Here is a 22,080-nt window from a genome sequence, read left to right as displayed (position 1 = left end):
CATGCAAGTGTTTTATTCCTCTTCACTTTGGCTGGACTGTGGGGCAGAGAGGAGATTTTTCACCACTCCACACTCTGCTTGGCCTCTGTAGGGGGAAAAAAAGCCCCATTTCACCTCACTCCTGCCGGATTAAAATCTAGGGTTACCTAATCTCTCCTAATCTGCACTAAATCTGTCTAATCTGCATAGAAAATTACACTCACTGAGGTATAGCCCGCAAAATAATCAGCAGAGGTGAAAACCTCAGTGCACGGCGCGCGGGTTCTCCCAGGAGGGCATTTTTGGACGCATGCACGCACACGCACACACACACACACACACACACACACACACACACACACACACACACACACATACATACGGTGCGCGGGACAATTTGTTACGCACAAAGGCAGATCACACCAGACGCTGCATTTAAAAACAAATCCGAGATTGTGTAGGAATTTCTACTCCACGTTGTCTCGCTTGTATTATCCCCGCTGCATGTTGAGGCTGCGTGGCGCACAAAGCACCCGCATGACGCACCGCCCGAAAAGGTCATTATTAGCTGTGATTAAGGATTTTTTTTTGGGGGGGGGGTTACTGCTCCTTGAGGTGGCAGAGGGAGAGGAGGACAGGGAGGAGGAGAGGGAAGGAGGAGGAGGAGGAGAGAGTTCGGGATTTCGCTGTAATCACGTTCGGAGTATTGATTTCGTGAGCGCACTCCAATTGGCAGCATCTCCACTACAGCGCCGGCGCGTCATCCTCAGTTCACATCGACGGAGCGAGTTGTAAGCAAATGAGAACATGTGTGGGATCTGAGAGAGTGAGAGAAGGACAGAGGGGAGCGGGAGGAGGTGTGAGGAAAAAGCCATTTTTCATTCCTGTCACCCTGACAAGTGGATACCAGATTTGATTGCCGGACTATTTTTTAATTTTTTATTTCAAATCCTCCTCATCCTTTTTATATTTTTCTCAGACTGGGAATTTATCGATTCGTCACATGCGCACGCCTCTTCATTATAATTGCAGACAGTTGGGTGCTGTTCAGGCTGAATGGACTTGAATGTGCCGCTGCCAGCTTAATCCGTGCAGACTGGAAGATTTAATAATTCACGGTAATAACGCATTATCGCCTCAGTGGCTGCTCTCTACACAGCCCCGCTGATTTTGTTCCTCTTTCTTTTACCCCTTCTCTCCATTCTTCCTGTTTTTTTTTCTTCTGGAGGATTTATCGACGCAAATCTGCTCCTTATCTGAAATATCATCTGTTGCTGCAACTGGATTGAGGAGCCCCCCCCCCCCACCACCACCACCACCACCAATGACTGCCTGCGCTGAGGTGGTGTGGACGGCTCAATAAGAAGCATTTTATTCACCATTTGACCATTTATACTCCAGATGAAAAATGGACGAAAAATTGTTATTACTTTTATTACTTCTCTTATCTCTCCACGCCGAGCTGTGATTTTCTTTTTCGTGTCTCCATCATGATCCTTCTACTCTGTTGAATTGCCTCTTATTGATCCGGACTGTAGAAGCTGAAAAGCCGTGTCACAACGCGAATTTCACCGTGAAGTGATATTAAGGACCGTGGGGGAAAATACGGAACCGTGGAGGTGTTTCCCCTCCCTTGCTTTCTCATTTGATTTATCCCATTTAAACTGAAGGGTAAATGTTGATGATGGAGGACGACGAACTGGACGCTCATCAGGTTGATTCGGATTTCGAGCCGCAAAGCCGGCCTCGCTCCTGCACCTGGCCGCTGCCGTGCCCGGAGGATTTCCCCGGCGGACACGAGGTCAGCGGGGGTCTCCCGCTGGCCAGCATCAAGGTGGAACCGGAGGACGTGCCGGCGTGCAGAGCGGGGCTCGTGGGCGGCGCACCGGGAGAGCTGAAGCACCCAGCCGGCGCCCCGGCACCCACGGGCGCGACGCACCCATGCCTGGCCGGCGCGGCGCTCGATGTGACCGGATCGCTGCGCAAAGCCAAGTCCTCGCGGCGGAACGCGTGGGGGAACCAGTCCTACGCGGATCTCATTACCCGCGCCATCGAGAGCACCCAGGATAAGAGACTCACGCTGTCACAGATATACGACTGGATGGTCCGTTATGTGCCCTATTTCAAGGATAAGGGCGACAGTAATAGCTCAGCTGGCTGGAAGGTAAGGAGTGAAAACACACGGGCCAGCGTGATGGAGCTTTGACATGTTAATCAAAAGTGTCCACACCGATATCAGCCCATGATAAACCATTATTCTTATTCACTGTGTCCCTTATGATTATTTCACCTCCTCCACATGCTACCGTGGGATTCCGTGTCGGTTACGCACGAATGGGGACACGCGTTATCTTGTCTTAGTTCATTACTGCCGTCAGTCATTTCTAATAGATCAGAGATGGCACAATGTAATAGACTGGAGTGGAGTCTTTTGCAGTGTGTGTGCGTAACAAGGCTTTGCTCATCCCAGCTTCAGAGAGCAGCTCATGGTGTGCAGGGTCTGTACAGTGCATGAAACCCCTTCATCAGGACCAGGACCACAGGGCTTTATGATCCCTCTGCTGCGGATAAACAGAGCAAACTATTTCATGCATAATCCTAATACACAGCATCTCCCTCTACTTATCAGTGAAAGCATCTATGAATCAACAGAGGGACACTTGTTGGTAGATCACAGGTCAGCTGTCCACAATGTAAATATTCAGAGCGGCTGTTTCATAACTGACCACAGTCCACCACCACTGCCCGTCTGGCTGAGAGCCGAGAGTAACCTCCTGGACGTCTGCCCGTGTTATCAGCCTCTGCTCCTATAGAGCCAGTCATTATGGCCATCTGAGGACAGGGGGATCAGCCGGGCTGCACTGCTTGTCCTCATAGTTCACCTCTGCTGACACTTTGAGACAACATGTTAAGTTTGCTTCTGAAAATAGCGTCATGTGCATGGGAAGGTAAAGAAGGTAGAGGCTGTATAATACAACAGCTCTTTGTCGGTTATGAAAATCTACAGACTGTTTTTAGTTTCAGAAGAATTATTGAGATGACTGTGTTGATTTATTTCTGCCTGTACAGAACAATCTAGGTGTGTCATGCATATCATCACAAAAGATCACAGCCCAAAGTAAAGACGTGCATTGATATTTTTGTCGCTTTAGAAGAATTAGTCCTTTGTCAAAACTTGTGTGTTGCCATTGCACAACGTAAACTCTGTCACCACCTAAAGTCTCCTCTGTTGGTCCCAGATTTAATCACAAGCACCTGACTGACGCCTAAAGCCTGTCCCATTAAAGTGAGCGTTGCTAAGGTGTGTCTCCAGGTAGACTTTGTTTCATTAGCCCTGCGCTTCCACCACAGAGGCTTCAACCGCAGGGCCTCTTTATCTTTAGTGCCAAAGTCCCAGTCTGCTATTTATGAAACTGCAAATTAGGGGGTTTGACAGTGGCAATCTGAGGTCCTGGGCTATTTAAGGCCACAGGCGAGACGTGGGGCCCATTCCAGGTAATGATGGGGGATTAGGTAAGTCGTTTAAAGCAGGCAGCCATAATGTCAGTAACAGGGCTGACCTGGTTTTGGTCAGAGACAGAGTGGTAATGTAAACATACACTTAAACGTCACATGTGCAGCTTAGCTGCAGGAAAACAAGCTGATTGAAATATTGACCCTAAGCAGCACATATACATGCATGTACACAAAACCTTGATTTCTGCTATAACTGCTTACCCAGGTAGTTTTCAGTTTTTTAAGTGAACTTGACTCTTCAAATACAAAAATCCTTGCTGCTCTTTGAATACATAATCAAGCTGTGTAGAATATTTGTTTTGGTAGGAGAGAGACAGAAGGTCCATAAATCTTAATTTTTGCACACTATGGCATCTTTGCACAGCATAAACAGAAATGTCTGTGCCTCAATAGACATTTCAGGACTGAATTATCTGATTTTTATGAGAGCTGAACCGTAGGATCGCATGGTAAGTCAGCTTCTAAAGGTCAGCGTGAGGCCACATGTCCCGAGTGCCCATCGTGAACCCTGCGTCTAAACCCAGCAACCTCCCGCCTTCACTTGCACACAACGCAGGTGCACTCTCACATGTGTAATTTTACAGTCATATCAGGCAATTATATTTGACAGCAGTTGCGAGTAAGAAAAAAGTTACTTGAATCATCCACTGCATTTCCAATCTGAGAAATCACGCACGCGCAAAAGCATTTGATGTGAAACAGTCTGCTTTATTCTGTCATGGCAGGGGAAGGGGGAGATAAAAGAATTGTTGGTAAGCTGCTGATGAAATAAAATGAAATTAAGTGGTATAGCTTGGCAGTTCATGTGGGAGGCTCTGGGGTTTTGGGGGGGGTGGTGTTGGTAGGCGGGGGATGACCAACTAAAAGCAAAAAGGAACCTCTGGAGACAGCTTATTGAACCTGGATCATACATGGTTGTTGTAGGGAAATAATCATCAAAAGCAGACTGTGCGTTGTAAATTACGCTGCCGTGGAAAGGATGTGATACTGGCTCGATGATGGGTGCTAGACAGCCAGTGCATCGAGACAGTACCATTAAGCTCCTATAAATACCTAATGGCTTCTGGATTCTAGGAAGGCTACGGTATTCTGAGGTCACGGCTTCCTAATCAGCTCCTTACTGGAGGAAGGTTACGTCGACTTGTGTACTTGAGAAGAACCCTGTTCCACTTTCCACTGGGGTGCTAGCCAAAAGTGCAGTGAAGATTAGCAGAGACTAAATTGGCCTTTATTTTCCAGTGCCCTGTTGCTAGGTTGATCCACGGGTGCGTGTGTGTGTGCGCATTCCGCACTTGTGCGTGGGAGAAGCACATGTCAATTGCAACAAAACACGTCAGGGTTTGGTAGCGTTGTATGTGCCTTTGTGGGGGCTACTACAGGGGGAGGGGCTGTCTTCTTCTATAGGCATGTGTGTTTGGCCCTGCTGATTGGTCTGACAGCATGTCACTGCGGAGAATGGTGTGCAGCCTTGCTCTTGACTTCATAATGCCGCTAATGGTGGTCTTTAAAAGGAACGTGGTGTCTGGATTGCCCTGCAGGCGCCTCGAAGTTCATAAACTTCAAGGGGGTTAGATAATGCCGTTGTTATGCCTTTTGGAGGGGGAGGGGGTTGCGTTATTGTAGATGTCAGAATGGGAAGTTATGGGATATAAAAAATCATAACTATAACAATCAACACTCTTGGTGTATTAAATATGTTTAAATAGAAATTCAAGGTGCAATTACAGCTACAGTCTATTTCTGTGGAATTTTTCCGCCTCTACAAGACGTAACGTACAACATATAGTTTATCCCTGTATGTATTTACGCTGCAGGGCTTTCTCCGGCACTTGGGGCTGTCGGATGCCAGGGCATCGCACAGCGGGTCGCCAAGGGTGCCAGGCAATCACTCAGACAGTTTAATCCAAAGCCACTAGACTGTTATTTATAAAGTGCCTTTAGGTAGAGGCCTTTGCGGGGCCAGCAGGGCAAGAGGTCACGGGGCTTTCAGTCAATGGCAGAAGTCCGACAAACCAGGAACAAGGAACTTAAAACAAGACAAAGAAATGGGACGGTGAATGCACGGCAGTGAAAAGAAAACATGAGCGGCGTATGAGGAAATGCAGAGAATACAAAGAAAGGTGTCTGTACACAGTATGTATAGTCTTATCTTAGGTAGAGGCACATAACACATGTATTTGTAACAGGGCTGTATCATATCACTTTGTCTAATTGATTGATGGGTAAAGAGAAAGAGTCTCATAATCCTGTCACTACGGGCTCCGGCAGCTGCAGTGGAGAGGCACTTGGCAAATATGAGGGATATGAATGTCAAATGTGCAGCGAAGAGTGGGTTTGTCAGGAGCTTAGCATGAAGTGAAAAGACTTGAAACTTCCAGAGTGTGTCTGTCGTGTGTGCATGTGTCTGTTTTGTGCATGTGTGCACAGGGACGCATGCTTGTGTCACCCGATGATGGTTGGTGAGTCTGGAGAGACTGGAAACTGTCCTAGACTTCAGCTGATTCATATTTTATCCTTCGTCTTGGCTCAGGGGAGCAGAGTAATATGAGAGTGCGACAGATACACACGCATACACACTCGCGCAAAATGAGAGCATATGATGCATGCTGGACAGATTTATGGTGTAGGATTATGAGCACCTTACATCTCCCCTTGGCTTCTGCAGCCGGAGCCAGGTTGGGTTCAGGCAGTATATTCAGGTTGAGCTGGGTATCTGATGCCAAGAAGCCTGTTCTCACCGCCTTTCCGCCTGCAGCCTTCAGGCAGCCATGACACTTCATTTCTCACTGAAAATGATTAATGGACATGCAAATTACCGAAGCATGGGCACGCATTCAAATATGGGAGACAGCAATCAGGAGACGGCAAAATGAAAAACAATATAATTTTGTCTTTGATATTACTTCACTCTCTCTTATCACCGTATGGAGCAGACAACCATGTTATCTCCCCTTATCTCTCCGCCCATCTTTTTATCCATCAGACATTCTATACATTCTTAGTGTTTTTTTCCTGCTGCACGAGGGCCAATTGAGGTGAAGAGTCTTTCTCGTGGGAGCTATGGCGTCAGGTGTTTGAGCTTTAGCAGTCTCCAGCCGGTGATCTCGACTTTCTTTAGCAGTGTGCTTCCTCTTATCTAAGAGAAATCTCACATCGCACATTATCTCAGAGATAATAGGATAACAATGCTGGATTTTCCCCCCAGCTCGACTGCCCTCAGCTATTGGGCCTTTTGGAGCAGAATAGAAGGGGATGAGACCGTCAAGTTCCCAATTCGACGGGGTTGAACTAATTTGGATGTTCTTCTCAGCTGAACTTCAGCTGTTGAAGCATTTCTTACCAAGCCCATTACCCGTGGTTCTGCATTATCTTTCTTTTTTCTTTTCTAACACTCATTTGGTGGCATTTCGTAGAATATGAAATGCTCTTCTTCGTTCATTTTCTCTCTAAACCGAAGAAGCATAGCGAAGCATAGAGAAATTGTCATTCTTTTCCCATTGCACTATTTAGGGTGATGGTTTCCACTGTTCGCTCTGACTCAGGCTCACAAACATTTGCACGAAAAACATTACACACTTGCGCCTCCATGAACCACCCATGGAGGAACACTCTGTTCTTGGGTGGGGTGAACACATTTTTTTTTTTTTTTAGAGTGGAGGGGGCCGACCGAGAAGCGGAAGCGACTTTCTGCGGTGCTTGTTTTGCTGTCTGATTTGTTTTGAAACCTGTCTGACGCTCTGCGATTGGCTCACACGGAAGGCGTGGTGGTGTTTGGTGAGCACCCGCGGATTTTTTGGCAAAACCATTCACAGCTGCAGGGACAGAATGTGGTGTGTGTTTCTCTCTGAGGCTGTGTTAGTTTGGTGTCATGGAGATTCGACGGGAGGTGGCGACGGCCTCGGACATTTTATGGAAGAGGCAACAGAGGAGTCTTCTTCTGTTTGGGGTCTTAATGTCTTTGTAGTGCATTCCCACATTTCAATGAAGTGAGAGAGTAAAATTCACTATCTTCCTGCTCACTTACCCTTCAGCACTTTTTATTGTATCCCTGTGACTTGTCATCCCACGAATAAAAACTCTGTGTACTCACTGCTTATGCTCTAGTTTTGAGGGTTTGCTGAACAAAAATAGAGGCAGGGCTCACAAATCTTTGTCAGCTGAGTTAACCGTAATATTATTCCCAGAAAACAGTTTTTGATTAAGGCATTTTTCATCCATGACAATAAATACTTTCCAAAATAACTAATACGCAATAAATGACTCATCATATAATAACTGGCTCAGAAACAAAATACCTCGGTTTACTGTTTCCCAATGTAATGTGGTGAGGAAAACACCCCGTATCACTGCACTCACTTGGAGGCTGAATGGAGGCTTCTTCTAACACGTGAGATATTTTATCGAATTCAGTCAAGTGCTATGCCGAAGAGAAAAGTCTGTCAGTTTCAATCCGACGGCGGTGATAGGAGTTATTTTGTCCTGGAGAAATGTGTCACTGCCTATGTTTGTAATGGCTTTGGATAGTCACTACTTCAGCATGTGAATGAAATGCGTTGGCCCTCATGGTGCTGAAAATTTCGGGCTCCATGTGCAGTGGCATGCTTGTTGCTCATCTTTGTCAATGTGCATAATGTGTGATTATGCTGTGCATGTTTCTGAGTGGATTTTGCTCCCCTCTTTCCCTGTGTGTGTGTGTGTGTGTGTGTGTGTGTGTGTGTGTGTGTGTGTGTGTGTGTGTGTGTGTGTGTGTGTGTGTGTGTGTGTGTGTGTGTGTGTGTGTGTGTGTGTGTGTGTGTTGGGGGCGGGGGATGTGGATGTGTTGGGGGGGTTGATGGGCTCAGTGGGAGCCCGGGTCCCGGGGGAACAGCTCTCGTTAATAATTCAGACGAGGCTCATTATCAAGGCAGCGCAGATTTCTCCCTGATTCCACCTTAATTGCAGGCAGGCTGCTCCACTCAGGCAGGCGGTAGTCACGCTGGGTCGACTCTTTCTGTCTCTTTCTCTACCACTACAGGGCCCCGCTCTGCTCCACTCTGTTCTGCTCCGTCTCCAGTGCTCACCCCCTCCGCCTTCCCCACCACCAACACGGCCTCAGGCTCCCCGACTCCGTATCGGTGCGCACCTTAATAGCTGTACAATGCACATACTATTTTTTATTTGTATTTAAAGATGTGCCTCATATACTTCTGATTAGATACAGACCGTGCACTTTTTGGGGGCGTTGCTGTAGAATGTTTTTGTTTCGCTGGCCAACAAAGACGTGAGCTGCAGGTTGATCGGCTCGGCTGTAGAGCTAAACGTTAAGTTTTTTTATCATAGTGTTTGATCAGCAGAAAATAAATCCTCAACAAATTAGAAAATTAATAATTTTTGCCATTTATCAGCATAAAAATGTAGCTTCCTTTCCCTGTTTATTGTTCAGAGATGGAATAAAACTGGGTCTGTTGATCAAGTTATGTCAAATTGTCATCATGTGTTTGATTAAAGATACATTTTTGGTTGAAATAACTCTTGATAAAGGAAACAATCACAAGCTGCAGCCCTTGTAGGCTGCATGATTTACGCTTCATGGTTGAGGTACCATTTGTATACTCACAGATCCATCTAAAACACAACCCGTGATGCTTTATGATGCACACAACACAAAGCCTAATGTGTTTTCCTTTTGTTATATGCTTTGTGAAATATTATAATGGCGGGTTTATCCTTGAAATAGCCTATAGCATGTTATCATACTGATGACACTATTGAGTGTGCGTTACCCTGATTGATATCCAGCTACAATAATACTCCTCTTCAAGCCCATCTATAGGCTTATGTAATGTATCATGTCCTCATAATTTACACTGACTGATGGGTTTCCATTCAGTCCATTCAGTGAGGCCCCGCTGAGAGAGCAGCATAATGGCCATGATCTTGTCATACATGTATATGAATATTTCAAATCAAGCCATTGTAACTAGATGGGGGGTTTTAGATAAACAACGTGGATGCTTCTTCCTCTTCCCGCTATAAGATGAAGTACGCTCTGAGCGGTATTTCTCTCCGGGCCACAAAACCGGCTCCCCACAAATCACGGCGCCCATTTTTCCTAATGCAATTTTTCTCCTCGTCGGAAATCTCTTCCTGCATGTATGCAAGCGATTGATGGCCGTGTGCCACGCATATTGCCATGTCCTGTCCCTGAGAAAGCGATGATGTATGCCAAGCTAAACGCTGTATTTCTCAACGCTCCATCTCTGGACCGTCCTTCCTGGCAGCCACGTGCCCGGATTTCTCGCTCCTCTCCACCTGTCCATCAAAAGCCCCTGTCATGAGGCAAAGGATTGTGGGAGGGAAAATAAGAGCGTATACAAGGGCCGTAGATCAGTTTACCTGAGCTTGGCGGTCCCGGCGAGTGATGGAGGGAGCCGCCTCACAAAGGGAAATGTAGTTAACGTTGACTAATCGGAGCAGGTGGACAGGGGAGAAAAAGGAAGGGAGTGGCGAGGAGGAGCAGCAAGAGTTATGTTCAAGAAAGATGCTTGTTATGCTAATGGTTGGTGGATATGCCGTGGCTGAACCACGCGCCCGTGGCTGATGGATGGAGCTGCAGAGGTCACGTCGGGTAATGGCTGATCAGGAACCCGGAGTCGCACCCCGCTGAGGTGTAATGTCGACTCACCTGAGCTGAAAAGACGGAGCCGACCTTGGAGAGAAATCACTTCGCATTTGTGGTAATGCCCGGGCCTGTGCATTTGTATGTGTAAAACAAGCCATGTGTGAGCAAATCTGTGTGGGAGCCAGCATATGCGCGGGGCGGTAACGGGATTGAGGCGAGGTTGTCGGGTTATGAGGTGACTGCGAGACCAGCTGGGGTTGAGGGCTGAGGGATGTGTGTGTGGCGAGGCAGCGGGGGGGTTGAAATTCTTTCCCCCCCCGATTGGATTTGTATGTCACTTGCATGAATCTAGGTCAGGACACTGGGTCCGGTGTTTAGTATGCTGACCGTGTGAGGTCTGAACTCCGAGTCTGCTCATAGCCCTGAATGAACCCAGCACGTCTGCCTCGCTCTGTCTCCGACTGTCTCCTCTCCCTTTCTCTTTTTCTCATGGACCCTTTTTCCTTCCATCCTCCTCTCTTCCCCTTCGTTCTCCCTTGTTCTCTCTCTTTGCTCAGAGCCTTTTTTCAATCCCCTCTCCCCTGTCTCTGCCTTTTTTCTTTCCATACCCGAGGCCTGTTTTTTTTTTCTTCCCTCCCCTGCTTTTTTCGTGCTCTCTTTTTCACTGTCAGTCACTCACAGCCTTCTCTTCTCTCCTCACTTGTTCTATTTCACACTCTCAGTCCTCCCCACAAAGTAGCCTTTTTATCACTCATTTCCCTCTTCCCTCACTCATTTCTCCTGCTTCTTTCATGTGCTTTTGAAATCCCCTTTTCATCTTTAGCTCTCTCTCGCGCTTGCTCTCTCCCTCGTACACACACACACACACAGGCTCATTCAGTCATTCTTTTATTATCCCAAAACTAAAGTGATAAATGGCTCTCTTTCTTCTCCGTAAATGTCACTCGGGGAATTGTCTCTGCTCATTGATTGACTGGAGTGGAAGGATGGCCACACATGCACATCCAGTCGTGCACACAGGCAAAAAAAAAAAGAGAAAGGCTGAGAAGAAGAAGAAGAGAGAGAGGGAAATGATCTATTATTAGAAGTACAGCTAGGCTGGGACTGCAGTAGTGAGGGTTAACCTCTGGTCCTCTCAGGTCCAGCTTTCTCTCAGACGCTGATGCATCATTTGAAGAACTTGTGCAGTTGCTTTATAATGAAGCATCGGCTCCTCAGCAGGGTTTTTGCATTCGCTGGGAAGCTGGAGCTCGACAGGGGATCAATCACAGTTAAACAATGTGAGCTGGCAGGCCGGGCCGGTCTTGCCATTCTTATCTTTTTAAAGTGATGTGATGCAGAATGCAGAAGTGTTATTCCCAGTATGATCATTTGGCTTTAGCTTATCCTTAACTGTCAGAAGTGCACGCCGAGGGAAAAAAAAGGCACCAGGGCCAATTGTTCAGAGCAGGCAGTGTGTGTAAATGTGTGTGTGTGTGTGTGTGTAAGTAAGTAGGGGTTAATAATGCTCAGTCATTTTCTTAATGTCTCATTCACCCTGCCTCAGGCGCTGGAGCTTGATAAAGGTCAAGACTACTGGTGGTTACATGTCGTCTTCCCTTATTTCATTCTCTTCACTGCACAGCAGGGAGGTGGGAGGGAGGGGTGAGGAGGGGAGCGGAGGGAACCGAGAAGAAAAGGAAAGTCCGCGGCGAGCCAGCGACACCGGCGATCCACGCGTCTTCATTCTCAGAACCAGGATAAAGAGATTTAATAGGGAGACAGTGGGGAGACGGGGGCGGCCGTCTCAGCCACCGAGGAGGGGATGAAAATGTTAAATTGATAGAGAGACAGAGATAGAAAGACAAGTAGGGGAGAGCAAGGGAAATGGAGGGGGCGAGAAAAGAGAGCTAGAATAGTAGAGAGTAGATTATAGGGCTTCCAAGCAGGACTGGAAGCCAGACTTGGCTGCACTTCAGCTACACTCTGCACACTTCAGCTCAAGTGTGCGTCCATTAGTGCACTCCCGTTGCACTCAGAGAGCCGTGCACTCCGAGATGCAAGACACATGCACACGTACAAACACACACGGTAAATTTCTCAAACTCTTCATACATGCAAAGCCCCACAGACACAGTTGGCTTACAGTAGCTCTGGCCTCACACGTTCACACACATTTACCCAAAAAGCTGCACTGACCCAGTCTTGCTCCGTCTCCCCCTCTCTATATTACTCTCTCACTGCTACACACACACACACACACACAAACTCACACACACACGCGGCCTCTTCACTAGCCACCAGATTGCTTCCCGTCAAAATAAATAATTAAATGTGCGCAATAACGGCTTCCGAAAAAAGATCCCTCAATTAGTGCAAAATGGGTAAGTGGCGTGGGGTAGGGGCTGTGGGGGGGTGATGTATTTCGGGAACACACACACACATACACTTACACACAACCTATTACATAAGGCAAATCATGACCCAAGAAGGTTTTTATGCAGTTGTGCAATGGTAATTTGTCCCCCTCCCCTTCAGCAATCAGCTTAGCAAAGTCTTCTCAAATCTTTACAAGTGATTCATTCCCAAAGACTGGCCGGGGAGAGATCTAGATGTGTGGCAAGGAGGTGCGAGAGGGGCAGCTGAGGGGATGCTGCTGGAGTCAAGGCTGTGTGTGTCCGTGTGTGTGAGTCTGTGTGTGTGTGGAGCTGTCTTTGTACATTTCCAGGCCTGAGTGTGTCTGGAATGGTGATTAGGTAAAAAGGTAGTAATTCATGCAATGGAATTTGTACGAGTGAGAAAGAAAGCAATGCAGAGCTAAACACTGACATTCCTTCTTGAGAGAGGTGTGTGTGTGTGTGTGGGTGTGTGTGTGTGTGTGTGTGTGTGTGTGTGTGTGTGTGTGTGTGTGTGTGTGAGCATTAATCCTAGTGATGGAGGTGTATGTGGTAAAAGATATGTAGGCTGTGATGTTTCCTTCCTATGAATAGAGAAAGGAAAAGTCAGGATGAATGGACGTTTAATAACGGGGAAATATATGTGGTTGGGATTTTAAGATCCTGTTTGATGATGATGATCAATAATTACATTAGATTAATTGCATAATCAATGAAATTAAGAGAACATTGAGACAAAAGCTCATCGCAAACATCTCAAGACCAAAGTATCTGAAAGTAGAAAATGTATTCAGGAGAGCCACAGCGGTGTATTTAATCATTTGTGTTTACTTTAATCTACCTCAGACTATTAATACCAGGTTTAAGCTTCATCACCATGAAGTGCCAGACTAAAAGTTAATATCAATTGTGTTTCATTATTTTAATACCATGATAATGCAATTGTAGTGAATGTGAAGTTCTGTGTTTTCTTCAATTAATTAGTAAATGATTGGCTAAAGATTATAGTTTTCACCTCTGTCCATTTATTTGTTGGTTTTTTGGATTGTTTGTAAACAAGATTACACAAAACCGACTGTACAGATTGTATAAGTTTGGGATGAACCCATTAAAATTTGGTGCGGATCCAGGGAACTTTAACATTGGGAGAGAGTTCATTTTTCAACATTTTCCCAGGGAACAATTCATGGCACAATAAGGGAACTGATATCTGTGAGTCTGTAAAAAATCAATGTGGCTTGATTGTAACCTAATGTCCCTTGTACTTGAGTTTATATGGTTTCCAGATATCACTTCACTAGACTCATTAAACCTTCTCAGTGGACGTTGGCTCTCTAATGAGTCACATTTTGGTTATAGAGGTAATTTACATAGCATAATTGCCATTACCTGCCCTGATTGAGTATGAATTATTTATTTATAGGTGGCGTTGTCGAGCTGCACGCTTGTGAATACCTGATTTTTAGCAGCTTTCAAGTTATGGTTGGGTTAAAGTTACCAGGGTGAACGTTTGCATGCCAATTAGCATTTAAGTTAGCTTGAAAGACGAAACGTTACAAGTAAAAGCAGTTATCGTCGCCCTTGTTAAACTTGAATTGTGAACAATGTGTGCTTGTCACAAAATAACTCACCCTTGTTTGACTTCTTACTAGTTGTGGGCACGGTGTAATTATGTCAGGTATCATGTTCTCTGTCTCTGTTGGCACATCTGTGGCCGAGCTTCTTTGCCAAGTTGGATGTGTTGGCTCTGTTTGCCTGTGTAGCTTTCAAACATCCTTTACAGCCGGGCTCTGCGGTGTCCATGAACCTGCCCTGACTTTCGGCCTTGTAAGTGAAATAATGTCATATATCGCTTCTTCAGTCTGCTTTGTAGTCAAACCACGTTTTTTTAAAAAAATTTTTTTTACATTGAAGCTAAAAACGGTTGGCATGCACAACATGCCTGCAGGGAGGAAGTAGAGCAACACACACACACACACACACACGCACACGCACACGCACACACACACACACACACACACACTGCTCCACTGTCACAGATTGACACAACTCATATATGGGTGCTTATTAAAGCACTGTCAAGTGAAGAATTGTTACTTGTAAAATGGGACTTATTGGATTGATGTAACAAATGATAAATTGTTGTTGACGGACCTAATGTGGATCAAACAATCAGCTAATTTCTTAAATAATTGTTCTAGAAGCAGCCTTTAGTGTCTAATTTAACTTTTTAAGAAACTCTCTCGCTGGTTGTGCTGCTTCTTGTTAGAAAAAAGTTAGAAAAAATAATACATTGTTCCGACCCGTACCCCATGCAGGCCAGATGTTTTCCCCGGTTACAGGTGTGTGCAGTGTAATAAAATCCAGTAGAGTTAGGGTCTGGGTCGCATCTGGCCACATATCTTTTGCATTGAAAACATGTGGTCAGAAATTTGTACACAAATGGAGGACACATGGGGACACATGACAGACACAGGTGTAAAAGGTGATGGGTCTCTGCTGTCCACTTGTGTTCAGATCACCTGAGACACATGTTGTAAACAGGGTCTTATACTTTTCACTGAAAATCTTTCCAGGAGACCAGCGTTATGACTTTAAACTTATTTTAATATGAGCGTATTATTTTTGGACTTCTGCACCACAATTCTGGTTTCTGTCAGTGGGTTAATGTCCAATATGGGACAAATATTCCACAAATCATATTCAAAAGACGCAGACTTCAGTGGCTCCTTGTTGTTACACTGTCCTCTGTTGCACCTTTGTCAGTCGCACATGTCTTGTGCAAATGCTTGCATACCAGATCCATATCTGACTCCATACCACCTGAAATCCACCAATGTCTCGACAGAGCTGGCATCTGGCCACACACACTGCATTCCTTCACCTCATGATGCCACTGCATTGATGTCATCAGCACGGCCATAATGCTAAACCACACTGACAGCAGGTGCCAACACCAAGCTCACAAATGTTTCACTGGGACAATCTCTGTGTGATAAATACTAAAACGGTAAAGCAAACAAATGGATCCATGAACCTGGGAACCCCCTGACTAAGCAAACGAAGGGAGATTTAGCACTCGTGCTAACACGGCTAGCTTTGTAGAAGCCGCTCTGTTTGTTTAAATGTCAGGCATGTTGATTCTGGTATTCAGCACAGGACATCGCAGCACAGGTCACAGACCTGGAGGGATAGAGGGAGATCAGAGGGATCGCTCTGACTAAAGAGAGTGAGTGAGTGTAGGGGATGAGGACGGGAGGGGTGGATGGTGGAGAAATACACACGAATGTAGACATGAAGTATACTGATGCAAAGTGTCCGAGGAATGGATGGATTGATGGGTAAATGTACAAATGAATAAGCTGAGGCTTGAAACGGCGAAAGCCTGACACGCACAACTGCAGGGGGATGAAGTGCCGGGGATGCAGAGAGGAATGAAGGCAGAAGTGAAAAGAGCTTATGTCTCACATGTGTAGAACATTGTTTCACCTTGCTGCGGTTAAGAGTAGGTCAAGTAGCAATGATGCTTAGTGCAAGGAGAAGATCGGCTGCGCGATGCGGAGTGAGTGAAAATGGGAGCAATGGGCTGAAATGGAAAGATGCGAGCGAAGAGGGGGAAGCAGGATGGATAAATCTGGAGCCGGGGAAGTGAAAAGCTGCAACGCACCGTGCTTAAGTGAGGGCATGACTTCAGAGATGTGTGGAGGGACAGAGAGGGTCAATCAGAGATGCAGGGTGAAAAGGGGTAAGATGGATGAGGGGAGGGAGAGTGACAGAGGGGGAGAGAATGACAGAGGAGAGGGGGGCTGTGCATGGCGGGGTCTTTGCGGTGGGGCGATAGCGTGACTGAGAGGAAAGTGCACTGCCGTGTGTGTAATGCTCTCAAGACGGATATTAAGACGCGCTGCCCGACTCACACAGTCACTGCCCCTCTCTCCCCTTTTCTCCTTTACTCTCCTCCATTCTGCTCCCTCTCTCGCTCCCTCCGTCTCCACTAATGATCCTCGCATCCTGCCACACTGCCGGGCTGAGTGATGCCCACTGACAGTCGCACTCAGGCAGAAACGCTGCAGCCCCCTTCCAGGAGTGCTGTCACACATACACACACACACACACAACGCACACACACACACACACACACACACACACACACACACACACACACACACGCGTACACACACACACACACACACACACACACACACACACACACACACACACACACACACACACACACTATAACATACAGAGGTGTAGCACTTTCTCACATACATGTATCAGCTCATGCTGAGCTGCTGACAGACGTGTATATATGTGTGTCTGAGTATGTGACCATACCCTTGCCCCCCCCACACACACACACACACACACACACAGAACCCTTCGGTGGGGCTCACAGTCACGCACTTACTGTAAATATGCCTCCATCCAGCTGCATCTGCCTTCAGGAATTTCCATGTGATGGAGAGATGTGGGCCATCGAGGTAATCACAGGCTACAGCTCACTCGTTAATGATGCTGCTAGTGTCTCTTTTGGCCCCTGAGCTCCATGACAAATACAATTGTAATAGTGGACATGCTAAAAACGAGAAGACAGCACAAAAATAGGAAATACACAATAGATTTTGACGTTAAGTTTTGTTCACTGAGGATACAAAAAAATGCTTTGCACAGAAAGATACCAGGCCGCACTGAATTTTTTCAGTCTGTTTCTGCGGGTATGGCAGCAGAGTTGCAGATTAGTCATTCAATGCACTGCGAAGGTAATCTGCTTAATTTTTTTTCCAATTTAGATCATTGAAGTATTCTGTTTACAGCAAAGTGAAATATCTCAAACTGAACCTCTTCCAGTACAGAGAGTTTCGACAGTGCTTTTACTTCTTTGTCTGCACAAAGGTGAGTTCTCTCTCACTATCTGGTTTCCTTCATTCATGTGTTGGCAGTCGAGTGAAGAATCAAGGAAAGTGGCTTGTGATGCTACTAAATTGTTACTAAGTTGTGCCTCTAAATGGCTGCGTCTTTAGTGTATGGTGGCATCCCACTGATGTGGCACTTTTAGGTAAGAAGTGAAAAACTTTTGTAGTAGGCTCTTCTTATTCAGACACAGTATATTTTGGAAGCTTTCTTGTAGGTGTTGCTTTTGTCTGATGTGAGTGAAGCATTGGTTCCGTCATCAGAGATGGTCACAACTCGTGAACAGTGAATTGGAACGTGAATTTGTAAACAAAATCACGTGATCTCTGCAGCGGAGTTAATACATCACTTCCTGCCTCTGTCTGCTTCACACGGCAGGTGGATTTGTTGTTGTTGTGAACGCGTCTGAGCAGAAAACCTCTCTTTAATGTAAAAACAGCCTTCCCATCGAGACCCCTACCATCCCTTCTCTATTTCCATACTTCTCAATGTGAGGCACCTTCCATTTTCCCGCCTTAATCCAACCGATGCAACCAGAGGCCCCAATCCTGACTGCCGAGGAGAGGTTAGGAAGTAGGTCAACAGCATCTCACTCCTCTAATTAGATGCACTGAGTGTATGCATGTCAGTGCATTTGTGTGTACGTCTGTATGCGTCCGTACGCTGGCTGCTCCTAATCCCGAGGTGGCCTCTATGGTAATGGTGAGTCCATGGGAAGACGCGTCGTAGCCTGCATTTCTGTTACTTGCCACATGTTTTTAAAACATTATTGTGACGTCAGCACACGATGAGGAAACGAGGAGTGAGGATGGAGGAACACTGACGCAAAAAGGTGTCCTTGGGGTGAAAGAAAGGGTCGGATTGGCCCATAAAAGATGAATGGGAATAATTGTCATTCCCAAAGAACAAGCTCCAGTTGCGAGCAGGTTAAGATTCACCCCATCAGTGAGACGTATAACCGCAACTTCTCTGTGGAAGTCGATGGCATTTAAGGTGAAAGAGCTCCTCACCTTCCTCTCCAGAGCCCTGTGGGTTTGTTCCAGCCTCTTTCTGAGATGTATCCACGTAGGGGGTAAAGGAAGACATTCCAGCTGCTGCAGTTTTAATGCCCAGTCGTGCTTTTTGTTTATCTCGGGATGTGTACGTGCCTTAACATGACCAAGAAACTGATGTGACCATAAAAAGCCAGCGTGAGTCATTTTGGAAGTTTTCATCCCCAGAAATCTATTGTACGTCAGCTCAGTGGGGTGCGTGTGCAAAGGGCAAGGGGGTAAACAATCGCAGGGAGAGAGGACGAGGGATCATACAGAATTTTGTGTGTGTGTGTGTGTGTGTGTGTGTGTGTGTGTGTGTGTGTGTGTGTGTGTGTGTGTGTGTGTGTGTGTGTGTGTGTGTGTGTGTGTGTGTGTGTGTGTGTGTGGGAGAGAGAGTAGCGGGAGGAAAGAGTAGCGCGGGGCTAGTCTTAATTAAGTTTTCAGGAGGCTCTTAAAAGGTCATGGCATGCCTCCGCACCCCCTCGCCATCACCACCGCCGCGCCCCCGCCGAAATTTCACTTTCCCCCTTCCACCCCTCCTCTCTCCCTCCCTCACCTCCCCGTTGCGATCTATCCAGTCATCAGCCCCCCATCTGTGCACATTAGCCATTCATGAACACACTCATTAGGGTGGGAGTTTGAAGCGTTTGTGTTCACTAGTCTGCGGCTGGAGCGTGGCGATTAATATTTCAGCGTCTCCCGTCGTGGAGCTGAGAGCAAGGTTGGCCCTCTTTGGCTACGGAGAGAGAGGGAGAGAGAGAAAGTGCTTCACCCCCTATTCTACCCCCCAACCCCAACAAACCCCCTCTGCCCTCAGACAGCACCACAACTTACAATGCACTGCCCCCTCCCCTATTTCCTTCTATTGCATACACTCCCATGATTTGGATGCATATTTTTAGCCCCCCGCACACACACACACACACACACACACACACAAGACCCTAACTCAAACTGACTTAATTGGGCTCTTTTTGTTTCAGGAAACGGGGGGAGGGTGGGTGCGGGTGAGACAAGAGGGGCAAATCCTGTCTTTTCTTGCCCGCCCCCCATCTCACTCTTTCCTCTTAGCTGTACAGGGGTCTCTCTCTCTCTCTATCACTCTCTAGCTCTCTTTCTCTCCGCCTTTTTCTCTCTATATATGAGCTTGTATTGAATTGGTCAAGCTTGAGTCGGGGGTGGAGGTGGGTGGTATTTTGTACTGTACACACACACACACACACACACACACACACACACACACAGGCTTCATTCAGACTAATCAATACATTCCTGCGTACATACTGTACACTGGTACTTAAAATATGAGAATCTAAGGCAGGCAGGAGTATCGTGGGTTTATCAGGCTGTCGATATCTGCAGCGCTGCTCCTGAATACAGAAATCACTTGACCCTACAGGTGTTCAGACTCTCTTCACCTTGACTTTACAAGGATCCAGTTTCTGGACTGCATGCAGACAAACGTGGATTCATTTTGAGACTTCTTTTTCTCTCCTTTCGGATTCCCATTGACAGTGAGGCAGTGAAAGGGAAATGTTTTCAAATTGAGTTCATTCTCATGCAAGTCGTTGTGATTTCATTCTTTATTTCTAATCTTTGATGACACTATTCTTAACTTTGGCTCTGTAAACGGCAAACAACACTTTTAAATTTCTAAGTGGCTTGAGCTTGTCCAGTAAGTTATAATTATGTTAACTGTTTCTATGCACTTTATTCAACAAGGATACAATAGCAGAATCAATGTCAGGCACAAAACTGGAACTTCATATATCTTACAAAAGTCTTTAGTCAGTGTCAGTGTTTCAAATTACAATGTGAAACCAAAACTTACTGGATCAAATGTGAACAATTTAACAAAGACATGAACCTTGGTTCGAACTTTCAGAGGTGAAAAAGCCTCTAAATGTTACTTTTTAACCTCGGCCAATTACTGTACTCTCTCAGCGGCTGCATTAAAATGACAATTAAATGTCAAATCTATTAATTTAATTAATAAAAGCTATAATCGCAGAGAGATGAGTCGGCTAAGATGAGGTCCCTCAGTTGTTTGCAAAAGCTTGAAAAGTTGTCAATCATGCATCACAGTTTTCGACAGCTCCATTAACAGGTAGCATTTATAGCCATCAGTCACTCAAATCAGTATTTTAGAGTTGTGCAGTCTGGCAACAGAAAGTGAAAGATGTCAAGGACAACGTGCGCAGTGTGCATTTTACTCAAACACACAAAGTGAACACAGAGAAGTGGATGAGCGGAGTCTTATCGTGCTGATGCCAAGAGTAATGACAGAGTTTGTTATAAACTCTACGTCCGTTTGTCTAGACGGAGGAAGTAGGTGAAGGTCAAGGTTGATTAGGAGGAGGCACAGACTACTGGAGCAGGGCCCCCACATTTAAAGACGCTCTTTGACTCTCCTTTGTTCCTCTGTCGTCTTTATGTTCTTCATTCACCTCTGCCCTCTCAGCCCCTCCCTCAGCAGATACACCCCCCACACACACACCCTCGACTCCCTGTTTTTCATTCTGAGCATGCCATTCTCCATCTTATCCATGTAGGTCTGTGAATAAGTGGGAGTCTATGGGCTGTGCGTGAGTTAGTGGAGGTCTGCGGGCTGAAGTGTTGCATGTGGGTCGGCATTCATGGGGAGCGGTGGCCGGTGTGGCGCACACTGATGGCTAATGAAGTTCCATTGCACCTCCATAGCCCTATTAAACCGCTGCCCCCTACCTCTACCCACTTCACCCCCCACCTCTTGCCTTGTTTCTCCCCGAGGGAGAGAGTTGGCAGGGAGCGAGCCGGCTGCTATGGCAACAACAAGGAACCCTCCCTCTCCCACAGGTCTCCTTAGCAACTGGTAGCTTGGCATTGCAGTAATGAGTGTGCCCGATGTGCCAGGCTTTGTGTCACGTTGGCATGTGTGTGTGTGTGTGTGCGATGTTCGTGTGGGAGACAGTGAGTGAGTGTGTGCAAAGGTGTGTGTGTGTGTGTGTGTGTGTGCGCATGTGTGTGCGCATGTGTGGTTTAGCGTGTTTGTGCGGTTGTTTGGCGCAGTTTGCCAATTTAGGTGAGAGTTAAAATGTGTGACGACAAAAGAGATGTGGAGGCACGACTTGGTGCTGCTCCCAAAAAAATTGAGAAGCTTATTTTATTAAAATGTAACTGGCACTTGACTGATTCTACTTATCTTTTTCTCCGTCTGTATATGAGTGTGTGTGTGTGTGTGTGTGTATTTATGTGTGTCCTGCAGATGTGAGTTTGTATTTTTGTGAATTCGCACATTATTTTTTTCATCTTTATGATTGCGGTCATTCTTCTCTGTACTGTGAAATTGAAACAATTAAAGGGACGATCAGATGAATTTTGCATGCCATGTGCATGGCTGCCTATGAGTTTCCTGCTCTGCTGAAATTAAATTAAACGGTGAGAATGATGTTTATTAAAGTGTGATCAGAGGTGTGCACTGACCTTTAGAATGTGGGAAATGAGATTCTCATTGTTATGAATGAGATTACGTGGAGGCCGAGTGTGGAAAAAGCCCAGGCCTGCATTGATTCCATTGTTGGCCATCAGTTTCTTTGTATATGGCAGAGGGAGGTTTCAATATAATCAACTCCACACTGTGCCTGTTGGCTATTAAATGGACTGATACACAAATATAGACACA

The 22,080-nt window shown here is 46.2% G+C and overlaps 1 protein-coding gene across 1 annotated transcript in view; it reads left to right on the top strand.

Annotated features, from left to right (window-relative positions):
* Positions 1-632: 632 nt before the first annotated feature.
* Positions 633-22,080, top strand: part of LOC118113086 (forkhead box protein O3) — a 31,620-nt gene continuing 10,172 nt past the window's right edge. Inside the window, exon 1 of the mRNA XM_035162446.2 lies at positions 633-2,143. Coding sequence (XP_035018337.1) covers positions 1,655-2,143 — 489 coding nt within the window. The 5' untranslated portion in view covers positions 633-1,654. The remainder of the gene's footprint in view (positions 2,144-22,080) is intronic.

This window comes from Hippoglossus stenolepis, chromosome 8 (assembly GCF_022539355.2).
Source record: "Hippoglossus stenolepis isolate QCI-W04-F060 chromosome 8, HSTE1.2, whole genome shotgun sequence".
Classification (NCBI taxonomy): domain Eukaryota; kingdom Metazoa; phylum Chordata; class Actinopteri; order Pleuronectiformes; family Pleuronectidae; genus Hippoglossus; species Hippoglossus stenolepis.
This window is presented reverse-complemented; position numbering and strand designations above follow the sequence as displayed.